The sequence below is a fragment of the Mastigoproctus giganteus genome, chromosome 5 (genome assembly GCF_048544385.1).
Source record: "Mastigoproctus giganteus isolate SK-2022 chromosome 5, ASM4854438v1, whole genome shotgun sequence".
NCBI classification, from domain to species: domain Eukaryota; kingdom Metazoa; phylum Arthropoda; class Arachnida; order Uropygi; family Thelyphonidae; genus Mastigoproctus; species Mastigoproctus giganteus.
In genome coordinates, this window is record NC_143579.1 from 237,726,830 (window position 1) to 237,739,509 (window position 12,680).

At 37.7% G+C, this 12,680-nt stretch overlaps 1 protein-coding gene across 1 annotated transcript in view; it reads right to left on the reverse strand.

Annotated features, from left to right (window-relative positions):
- The window catches only part of LOC150086310 (ER degradation-enhancing alpha-mannosidase-like protein 1), a 96,447-nt gene that overhangs the window by 53,735 nt on the left and 30,032 nt on the right, over positions 1 to 12,680 (reverse strand). The window contains exon 4 of the mRNA XM_090373826.1: positions 7,440 to 7,611. Coding sequence (XP_090229952.1) covers positions 7,440 to 7,611 — 172 coding nt within the window. The remainder of the gene's footprint in view (positions 1 to 7,439; positions 7,612 to 12,680) is intronic.

Below are 12,680 nucleotides of genomic sequence, written 5' to 3' on the forward strand. Positions count from 1 at the left end.
TTGCCAATGATTCAAAAAATGCGAATTTCGTCACACTTTGCATTGACTTACAACAGATTTTATTTACGCCCATGTTAACGCACTCTGATATTTACTATCAGCGCCAATATTCGACGTACAACTTGTGCATTCACAATATGACAGAAAATGAGGCTAACATGCTCTTATGGCATGAAAGCTTAGCCAAGCGTGGATCTAAAGAAATTGGATCGTGCATATTAAAATATGTGACCTCATCATACGAGCCTCTACCCATTGGCCAAGAAAGAAAACTGATTGTGTGGTCTGACCGCTGCACAGGTCAGAATAACAACTGGAACATCATTAAGTTGTACCGGTACTTGATATCATTACGTTACTTCACTGAGATACATCAAAAATTTTTAATCACGGGGCACAGTTTTTTTGCCCTGTGACAGGGACTTTGCACTTATTGAGCGTGCTAAAAAAAAGGCCAAACCTCTTGTCCCTTCAGACTGGAAGTCAGTCATTGCAAATGCCAAGATAAACAGACCTTTCATGATCACTGAAATGAGCCAGGCCGACTTCAAAGATCTCAACTATATTGCCCCCAGAAAAATCAAGACAGAAATGAAGATCACTCAGTACGTGTGGTTGAAGATGACTGCAGATGACCCAGTTACTCTCAACTTAAGAGAGACACACAACACGTTGAGGCCATGGCACCATGACCCTGTTTTCCCAGCGAAACCGAAGGTGATTAAGTACTGTGAACTACCACTATTATACTCAGCCCCTCTTCCAATCTCAAAAGCGAAAAAGAAAGATCTTATGGACATGACAAAATACTTAATGGACCCTACATACCGCGAGTTTTATGAAAATATTCCAAGTGCATGAGAATATCCGATTTTAATGTTTGGATCTGATGTGTGTGCTATTTCTGATTTTTAATTTTAATTTTTTAAATTTCATTTCACTTGATTCGATGTTTTTTTATCGAATTCTAATGTAAGTGTTCAATGTAATTGTGGACAATATTAAACTTTCCTCTGTGTTTTTATTAAAAATTTCAAAAAAAAAAAAAAAATTCTATTTCTTTTTTTTGCCTTTGTTGGAAAACGTTTATTACAATGGAAAAACGTTGGATGTGAGATTTCCTTGACAACTATGTAGCTTTTATTGTGTTCCCATTAAATTGGCTCTCCTGTAAAATTTGCAATTTGTAACATCCAACGTTGTTCCAGCCACCAATACAGTTGTTTTCATCTCATCAGGAACTTCACACTTTCTTTTTGACATGTCATAATTACTGAAACTCGTACTAAAAATAACTGTTGTTCTCAGAGAAAAAATAAGCCACAACACTCAACAGGCACAAAGCAATGTTACATGCAAATGCAGTGACAAACTCAGACAAAGTGGCAGTTGGCCTTACACTTGTTAAAGTCGAACTTCCCTACCAGTTAATGTAACTTGACAATATCAAGCACAACAGTGATGCAAAATTTCAAACACTGAGAAAGAAAGTTAAAAATAGAGGATAAAAAATTACAAACTGGGAAAAAGTTATGGACTGACTGGGACAAGAGCTCAAATACAAGAATTATTCCAGTCACATCAGGAGGTATGGTAACCCTAGCTATAAAACAATTATTTTAGCCATATGGTGGGTGCAAGGAAGCCTGAGGCTTATGCTGCACCAATGAAAAAAAAAAATATATGAATTACCCTGAGAGAGAGAGAGAGAGAGAGAGAGAGAGAGAGAGAGAGAGAGAGAGAGAGAGAGAGAGAGAGAGAGAGAGAGAGAGAAATCACAAGAAAAATGATATCCAGCTCAGGACCCTGGGTGTGCCAAGCCCATATTCAGATGTGACCCTGTCATCCCCTGGAGTTAAATTGTATAAGTAAGGCATAGCCTCAGTTTGTATGCAGCACTGCATAGAACTAAGTGTATTGATCTCATATTGTGCAGATTCTTCACGAGTGCCTTGGTATTCACTATGCATTTTAAATAAAAATGAAATGCACCAATGGAGAAGTATATTGCTATTTATTTAATATGTATGGCTTTCCCCATGCCATAAATTCAAACCTTTTTGTGATCTCATTGCAGTGAAGAAGTACACACTAAGTGAATGACCTGACAATCGAATGATGAGAAATATTCACAATAAATGGGATGTTTGATTTTTTTAATTTTTTTTTTGATGTTGTAGAAACTTTAAACACTCAGTGAACTGAGGGCAAAGGTCTACTAGAGAGCTACAAAACACCCTCAATCTAAACAGCATTGAGCAAATAAGTTTCTACTAAGTGCATTCACTCAGTGTTTGCTTCCTACCAACAAGATCCCAAAAAAGGATTGGCATTAGCAGTGGCAAATGATGCAAGAAAGCAAGCTTATACAGCATTGGCAAAAAAAATAAGGTGGCTGATTGCTAGAAGTTGTTCTGCAACCATCCTTCCTTGATTTGAATTTTTGCCTCGTTCATGTGCAGATGTTAACAGCCTGTACATAACAATGCTAAATGTTATGCACAGACTGAAGCCATGTCCTACTTATACAATTAAGCACTACATACTGATTTAAACTAAATGGATTAACAACTGGATAACAAAGCGATTAACAACCAAATGGATTAACAACTAATGAAATCGACTTCATCCTCACTAACAGAAGATATATTGTGAATGATGTTACCGTCCTGAATAAGGTAAATGTTGGAAGTGATCACAGAATAGTAAGGTGTACACTTGATATAAATGTAAGAAAGGAAAGGAAAAAAACTGACTGGAGTAAATAATACAAAGGTCTTTGAGATAACAGAAGAGGAGAAAAAGCAGTATGTACTGGAACTTAAGAACAAGTTTGAACTTCTGCAGACTGCTCAGGACCAAGATATCGACGAGGAATATTACAACTTTCTGAAAGTGATAAAGCCCAAGAAACCTATAGGGAAAAAGAAATCCAAAGAAGAAAAAATTAGTCAAGAAACACTTGTTATGATGAACCGAAGGCGAAAAATGAAGAGCAAGATAAACACTGACAAGGAAAAATTGAATATACTGAGTTATGCAAAGCCATTAGAAAGAGACTCAGAGAGGACATAAAAAGACTTAACACAAGAAAAGTAGAACAAGCATTAAGGGAAAACAAAGGATTTAAATCAGCAGTAATACAGAAAGACAAATGAACCTGAAGAATAGTGATGGTGTACTTATAAATAGCAGAGAAGGCATAATTCAAATAGCAGAAGACTACTATAGAGAATTATACAAGGAGCGAGGGAATGATTCCAGCAGTGGGGAAGATGGATTGCAACACATACGACATACCCAATATTCTTCCTGATGAGGTAGAACACGCATTGAAGAAAATGAAGAATCAGAAAGCCCTGGGGGAAAATGAAGTTACTGTAGAGTTGTTAAAATTAGGAGGAAGATACATAACACAAAACTGGCAAGGCTCTTCACAATGTTCGGGAGGCAACTAGAGGGAGTAATACTCTTGATTTGATTATCAGTAGTGATTCTTCATGCATTAAGAATCTGCAGATAAACGAACCACTAGATGGCAGTGATTACAGTGTGCTGAAGTGGGATTTACTCAAGGAGGTAACTACCATCAGAGGTAAAGGGAAGGGTTTTTGCTTTCGTAAAGGCGACTATGATGGTCTGAGACAGTATTTAAATTCTATACAGTGGGACCAACTGATGATGTTACCAACAGCAAATTCAAAATGGGAAACATTCAAGGAACTAATCTTGGAAGCTACCAGGCTTTACATACCAACCAAGAAATATTGTTCAAGGTTCAGGCCTAAATGGTTGTCAGATGAACTAATGAGGCATATGGCAGAGAAGAAAAATGCATGGGATACATACAAATTAATGGGTGACATGGAAGCCTATGATAGATATAAGTTGGTCTGTAACCAAGTCACAAAGGAGATTAGGCAGGCAAAGGCAGATTATGAGAAATCCTTGGCAAAGGATGCAAAGAAAAACAGAAAAGAGTTCTTTACCTATTTAAACTCAAGAAGGAAAGGGATGAATCAGATTGGTCCACTGGATGTTGATGGTTCAACAGTTGAGGATCCAGCTCAGGTGGCTAACAATCTAAACGAGTATTTTGCATCTACATTCACACATGAGGAGTTATTCAGGAAGGGGAATGTCGTAGGTGAAGTAAACATTGGCAGTGAGCTATATTATTTGCTAATAACTGAGAGGAAAGTGGATGAGAAATTGTTGAGGATAAACATAAAAAAGGCACCCGGGGTGGATGGGATCTATCCAGTTATATTAAAGGAGGCAGCAAAGGAAGTAAGCAAACCCCTAGCCATAATTATGAGAGCTTTTTTGGACTCAGGGGAGGTACCCATGGACTGGAGATGTGCAAGTGTAACCCCAATTCACAAAGGAGGATCAAAGGCTGACACAAGTAATTATAGACCTGTTAGTTTAACTTCGGTTCCAGGAAAATTAATGGAGGCACTGGTTAAAGAAGCACTGCAGGATCATCTGGACAAGAATTCAGTTATAGCTCAGACACAGCATGGTTCTGTTAACGGCAGGTCTTGTCTGACCAATTTGATTGGATACTATGATGTAGTCACAAAAGAACTGGATGCAGGGAATAACTTTGATATTATATATTTGGATCTTAGAAAGGCTTTTGATACTGTTGCGCATGGAAGACTGCTGCACAAATTGGAGAAGTGTGGCATTCGAGGCAAATTGCTGCTATGGATAAAGGGATGGTTGAGTGGCAGAAGACAGAGAGTGGTAATCAATGGACACTGCTCAACGTGGACTAATGTTATTAGTGGAGTTCCTCAGGGTTCAGTGTTGGGTCCATTGTTGTTTTCTGTATTTATAAATGATACTAATGATGGTGTATCAGGCTTAATGTCCAAGTTTGCAGACGATACCAAGGTTGGCAGGGTTGTTAAGGACACTACTGATACTATGCTGCTGCAACAGGATCTGGAAAGGTTGAGCAGATGGACTGAGAGGTGGCAAATGAAGTTTAACATTGACAAATGTAAAGTACTACATATGGGAAACAGTAACCCCACATCAACATATCAACTCTGTGGTACTACGCTGACAGTGGTAGAGAATGAAAAGGACCTGGGGGTAATTGTGCAGGCAGATATGAAGTTCTCTGAGCAGTGCAGACGAGCTGCAAGAGTAGCTCATGGTGTCTTGTCAATGATATACAGGAATTTTTCTAGCAGGGACAGGGATGTGATTACTCTCTTGTATAAGGCATTGGTCAGGCCACACCTTGAGTACTGTATACAGGTCTGGAGGCCTCATTTCAAGAAGGATGTAGAGCTGCTGGAACGAGTACAGAGAAGGGCAACAAAATTAGTGAATGGAACAAAGGGTTGCTCTTACGAAGAAAGGCTTAAGTTTTGCAAATTACAGAGCCTGGAGACTAGGCATCGGCGAGGTGATCTTATAGAGGTGTATAAGGCTTTGAATGGCTTCAGCATGCTCAATGCCGATGGGATTCTTCCTCTTGCTCAGAATAATCACCTGAGAGGGCATAAATTCAAATTGAGGAAGGACGGATGTCGGATAGATGTGCGGAAATTTGCCTTTAGCCAGCGGGCAGTTGGTTTGTGGAATAGACTCCCATCTCTTGTTGTTGAAGTTGATAGCCTAAACAAATTTAAGGCTCAGCTGGACAGGTATTTCGAACGAACGGAGGGGTGAAATGGGAGTAGTGGTTGTTTTTTTTTTTGTTTTTTTTTGGCTGATGCTGAATAAGCTTGCTTTCTTGCATCATATGCCTCTACTAATGCTAATGCAAAGTGCATTAAAAAAGGTGTGACGCCTAAGCAGTGGAATAATGCAATCATAGTTTTGCTGCATAAGAAAGGAGATAAATCAGAAATTGGAAATTATAGACCAATTAGCTTGTTATCCCACATCTACAAGTTGTTCACAAGGGTCATTACTAACAGATTAGAAAGAATACTTGATGAGAATCGACCGAAAGAGCAAGCTGGCTTTAGGACTGGATTCTCAACTATGGATCACCTTCACGTAATATCACAGCTAATGGAGAAAGCAAATGAATATAAAACACCATTATGCCTGGCATTTGTGGATTATGAAAAGGCATTTCACTCCATACAGCATAAGGCAATGTTTCAGGCACTGGAAAGACAAGGCATAAATACCCCACATATGATTTTGAAGAAAATATATGAGAATGCTACCTCCTTTATTAGACTAGACAAAGACAGTAGGAAATTTAAAATCGAGAAAGGAGTTCGACAAGGGGAGACAATATCTCCGAAGCTGTTTACTGCTGCCCTTTAGGAAGCTTTCAGAAGATTAGACTGGTCACAGAAAGGAGTCAATGTGAATGGAGAGTACCTAAACCATTTACGATTTGCAGATGACATTGTGGTCATAAGCCACAATCCCAAAGAATTAGAAGAAAATCTTAATCAGTTATGCACAGTTAGTAAGGATTTTGGACTAAAGATGAATATGGCTAAAACAAAAGTAATGATGAACAAGTATGCCACGGAAAGGGAAATAATGATTGAAGGAGGAGTAATTGAAAAGGTGGAGTCATATACTTATCTGGGACAAGTTATTAGCTGTAATAATGATAAATGTCTAGAAGTCAAGAGAAGAATAAATTTTGGATGGATAGCATTCAGGAAATATAGTCACATACTGAAGAGCAATATTCCAGTTTGTCTGAAACATAAAATAATGAACCAATGTATACTCCCCACCATGACTTATGGAAGTGAAACTTGGGCACTCACCAAAAGAATGGAAGAGAAGCTGAGAACTACACAGCGAAGAATGGAACGAATTATATTGGGAATCAGACTGTTAGATAAGAAGAGAAACACATGGATTAGGCAGTAAACTCAAGTAAAGGACATTCTTATCAAAACTAAAGAACTAAAATGGTCTTGGGCAGGACACATAGCTCAAAGACATGATGACAGATGGACTAAGAAAATAACAGAATGGTATCTAAGAGGAGCTAGAAGAAAACCTGGAAGACAAAGGCAGAGATGGATAGATGAAATTCATGAGTTTGTGGGTAGTAAATGGATGGCCAGTGCTCAAAACAGAAGGAACTGGAAAGTTGCTGGAGAGGCCTTCATCCTGCAGTGGATTGAAAATGGCCGATGATGATGATGACTGATTTAAACTAAAAATAAACTAGTAGTGCACAGTCTCAGTCTAGAGGAGTGAGAACTGAGAGTTGTTCTCATCCCCTCTAAACTCTACTGTGTCCTAGTGCCACTAGCCTGACTATTACTGGCACTGGCCCGAAATTGTCTACATTGCTAAACAGAGCTAACACTGGAGATTAATTACTGAATAAATTAAATATAGGGAATATTATCTTCTGAGATAAATCTTACAAAGAGATAAATCTAGTACTCCCTATCATTATTTTCTGCAAAAGGCATAAAGCTACTTACTCTTGGATAGGGTATCCCTGTCTTTGTGTTTTCAAATGCTAGGAGTAAACGATTCCCCAGATCATGAGCTAGAAGTAAAAGGCCATTATTATAACCATCTGGCATGAGGTCTCCAAATGGCTGGTTATGATCTGTCATTAATAAATGAGCCGAAAGAAGTGATCCAAGAATTCTGAAAAAAATGAGAAAAAAAAACAGTCAATCAAATAACACTGTATTCAATCAAATCATCAACAATTTGTAACAAAGTGAATTTTTATTTAAAGTAAAGATGTTATTGCAGAAGTTCAGTCAGATTTTAATGTTAAGAAGTCTTCAGAAGTTACACTTCAATGTTAAAAAAAATATATGATCCTTCTCTTCTAAGCTGTTCACAATCATCCGAGGTGTAACAACCATGGAAAACGGCAGCATGGTGCAAGGTGGTCCAAGTGCATCACCTTGGATTTCGAAGTAATACACAATTTAATATTTTCATTAATTTATTGAAACATTAAAACAATACAAAATTTTACAAAAAAAGTAAAACATTAATTCGAATAATTTATCAAAACTAAAAAAAAATTAGACCCTATTAATTTTTGTCATTATCTTTAAATAAAAATTGCGATATTCTCAGCTTCTCTGCAAATTTCAATATAGTTGCGTTCATAAAATCTTCATTGCCATCAATTCTTTTTCTATGTAAACTCATCATACACATTCCCATATACACCACCTTGCAAAATATCCTGCCGGTGCCCATTATCACAATCCTTAGTTTGAGAAACCATGGCCTAAGCTAAAGAATAAGGCTCAAGCACCTCATAATACAACTATTTCTTATTACTGTGTGAACACTACAGTAGGTCAGAATATTCTGTAATTCATACCTTATGAAAAATCTGGAATATTCTAATGAGAAAATTTACTGCCAAAGAAACCGATAGAGTCAGTTTCAATTTTTGAATGCAGTTCAAATAATTCAAATTTTCGAATAAAAATCACAATGCTGTATAATTCACAGTTGGTAATTTTTTTTTTTTTTTTTTTTTTTTCAATTCCTTTATTGCCAACAGAAAGAAACAAAAATAACAAAATGGCATATTCCTGAACAGAAAGCTACAGTGGTTTATAAAATCCAAAAGTTCCACAGGTAAATTATATTAAAAACAGTGAGTTACAATATAATAATTATATTTTATTAATTATATTAATTTTTGCAAAAAATTTATATAATAAGTACATGGGCAATCATGTTCTTGTCATGAGAATAGGTGGCTTTTGCAGTTACCACTTTAAAAGTATAAAAGTACAAATAGCTTCTACAATTACTTCTTTGAGCATTTCCCATATGCACTTATTAAATTCTCCAACTATTCTGCCTAAGGCCATGACCATCAACGTCCCGTAAAAATTAAAAAAAAAACTTTCCCTTTTACCCTTGGCAACAGATATCCCTTTAGAAATGTCCCACATTATGATTACTACCCATTAGTGGTCCTAAGGAACCATTATAATGAAAAAGTTCTCAACATCAGTTGAATCCTTAATAAAAACAAGGTCAATACTGTTCTCAAGTGGTATTATTCACAGGTTGATATAAGAAGTAGTTATCTAATTGATCAAGAAATATACTACTGATGTGATAGTGACTCACCCACAGGTCCCAGTCTTTCGCTGGAAAATTTTAAGTACCCCATAATAATATAGATACATTTATCTATATAAACTATCATCATATTCATTCATCACTCAATTGGTCTATGGCACATTATCAATTTTGCTTGCCCTGTCACATAAGGTCACATCAGACAGAATCAATATTTTAGTACTATAGAAATATTTTATATCTATAGGATATCCCCTTATTGAACCTATGTGCTTTGCAATTAAAAACATAATGGTTCCTCTTCTTCTGTTATGGGCATTTTTCCTGTAAACATTGCATTTATCATATGAACTTGTGCATCCAATATATATTAGAATGACACCACATTTCTGATATATATTTTTTTATTTTATGAAAACCCCAAACACAAGAGGTATTAGAACCTATAGTACTTAGTACCGTGCTCGGATTGGAGTTGAGAAGATGAAAGAACATATTTGTTGACCTGAACTTCTGTAGACTAATTTTCAGGAAATACGTAAGAAGGAAGGTTGTTCCAGAAGACGGCAACTGAATGAATAAATGAGGAAGATGAAAAGTTGCTTCAGTGAGTTTGAAGTTGGACAGTAAATGGATGTTGGCTGGTGGCGGCACGTGTTCGGACTGTTTTGAAAGAAAGAGCAAGAATTATAGAAGCCAATCCAGAAGAACAGTGCCCATGGAAGTATCTGTAGAAAAGGCATGCAGCAGAAACAGTACATCTATGAGACAGAGAGTGGAGAGACTCTATTAGAGAGGAGTCATTAATTAACCTAACTGAGAGAGGTTTTGGGGGCACCACCCCAGATGTGGGAACAATATTCCATGGTAGGGCAGATTTTCACAGAGTGAACAGCTGTTTGGAAGAAAAGTAACGCTGAGATCAAAAGAGGAAACCAAGTTTTTTATATGCAGAGCACATTACAAATATTGTAATGTGCGCAAGTTGTCTTTGCCCCACTGGAGAATTACCTGAAGATCGGCATTTAAGGAATTGGTAGCAGATTTTCGAGAAATTGAAGCTGATTGAACAGGACAAGGTTTCTCAAAATGAAAAGTGGGAGGCAATGTGCTATCATCAGCAAAACTATGGATAGGATTTCCAGTCGATGGAAGGTCATTAATATACAGGAGGAAAAGAGTGGGGGAAAGAACTGAACCTTGGGGGACACCAGCAGTAGTAGAGAAGTTAGAAGGCAGAGCCATCTACCATCACCTTCATTGAGCGATCAGAGAGAAAACTGGATAACCAATTACAAAAAACAGTTGGCAAACCATAAGATGGAAGCTTGTTTAGAAGACCTTTATGCCAAACATGATCGAAAGCCTTTGAGATGTCAAGAGCAACTGCTTGTGTTTTACCGAACTTTTCCATTGAATTTGTCCATAAATGGGTAACATAAGCCAAGCCAGAATATCACCAGTGGATCAACACTGACAGTTTCTAGGTACTTTAAGAGTTGGTGGTTAATTGATTTCTCCATTACTTTAGAAAGAATAGAAGTAGTTGCAATGGGACGATAACTGGATGGGAGGGACTTGTCACCTTTTTAGGAACTGGATGGATATGAGCAAATTTGTGGCAAACAACAGGAGTAAGTTCAGGAGCACAGGTTTTGAGAACAAGCAGAGAAATACCATCAGGACCTGGAGCTTTCTTAGCATCAAGATTCGTCAAAATCCTTCTGACATCCTCTTGACGGAAGACCACAGGAGGCATTGAATGGAGCGTGTTGGGAATGGTGGGAGGTGTTTTACGAAGATCATTAATACATGAGTTGGAAGAAAAATGGGATGCTTTATCCTTGGCTGAAGTGACAACAGAACCATCTGGTTTGGACAGAGGTGGGAGCAGAGATGGGCAAAAGTTGCGGCCAATAGCTTTGGCAAGAGACCAGAATGCTCGCCTGTTCAAACTCTAGTTTGGACTGATTAATAACTGCTTTACAATTGTTGCGAGCTTTGGTGTAGGCAGAAAATGAAACTGAAGAATTAGAAACAAGCCAATTACGATATGCAACATTCTTCTCTTGAACAGCCTTAGCACATTTATTGGAAAACCAAGGTTTAGATAAAGGACGACATTTTAAAGTGGAGTGTGGAATAAAGGATTCCATTCCTACAAGAATAATTTCTGACACGATCAGAGCAAACGTTGGCATCAGAAGTTTTGCATTCTTGTAATGCCAAACGATACAAGGTTGGGAATAGCCGTGAGATAAAGGCTCCATTGGAGAAGAGACAATCACCAAGTTGTAATCTGAGGTACCTAAAGGACCATTTAATTCGACTGTGTACTTAGAAGGGTTGTTTGTGAGAAAAAGATCAAGGGTGTTGGCTGTATGGTTAGGACTGTCTGGTATTCTTGTAGGTAAATGTACAATCTGTGCAAGGTCATTATAAATGGCAAAAGCCTCAGCATCTTGACCAGCTGGGTCGGTGTGACTAGAAAACGGAAGCCAGCTGCAGTTGTGAACATTAAAATCACCAAGGAAAATTATCTCACTCTTAAGAAAATTTGGACTGGAGAAAGTCAAGTTGCAAAGAGGAAGTCAAAGAGCTCCAAGTGATTAGTGGAGTTGAGAGAACGGTAGAGACAGCAGATGAATTTAACACAATGAGGTAGAGAGATTTTAAGCCAGAGAAGATCGAAATGAGGAGATTCCAAATTACCAAATTTCTGTCAGGGAATATCGGAACGGACATATGCACAAGTACCACCTTTGAGGTGAAAGGAATCATACAGTGAATAATTTAGGCAACTGAGATAAGCAGTAGTTGAATCAACCAATAACTGAGATTCTGTCAGAAAAAGTACATGGGGTTTGGCAAACTGCAAGTGGAAATGAACATCGTTGAGATTAGAATTGAGACCACGTATATTTGTGAAATGAACTAGGAAGTACCACCTTTGAGGTGAAAGGAATCATACAGTGAATAATTTAGGCAACTGAGATAAGCTGTAGTTGAATCAACCAATAACTGAGATTCTGTCAGAAAAAGTACATGGGGTTTGGCAGACTGCAAGTGGAAATGAACATCGTTGAGATTAGAATTGAGACCACGTTTATTTGTGAAATGAACTAGGAAGTGTTTAGGAGGTTTAGATCTTTTCGCAGATAAGCTTGCTCTATTAGTTTGACAATTCATGGTGTATTCAATAGTAAGAAAAAGTGGGTGGGGCAAGCTGTATGAAGTAATGAAATTTTTGGATATGGCGTTTACATGGTAAAAATATACCCAGATCCTTGACATAGCGTGGCCTCGACAATGCCTCCCCACATATACACTACTCGGACTCCCTCCAGTCACTATCTGGCAGAGTAGAGGTAGCAAGATTACACACTAGCTGATCCGGAAGCCTCCTAGAGAGTTACCAATAGGTTCGGTCCGGTGTACTAACTAGCGGCTGGCCTGCGAACACCGTTTTAGGGCTGTATACCTTAGAAATGTAAGGAAGATTGGATCTTGCCATGATGTTCATCATAACCTCAAAAGTCATCAGTCATACTGCATGATGAAAGAGATGGGCATTAGGGAAGAGATGGGGATATTCCTATTATGCCAACATAGTTAATTTAATCAGTATTTCAAATTCATCCAAATTTATT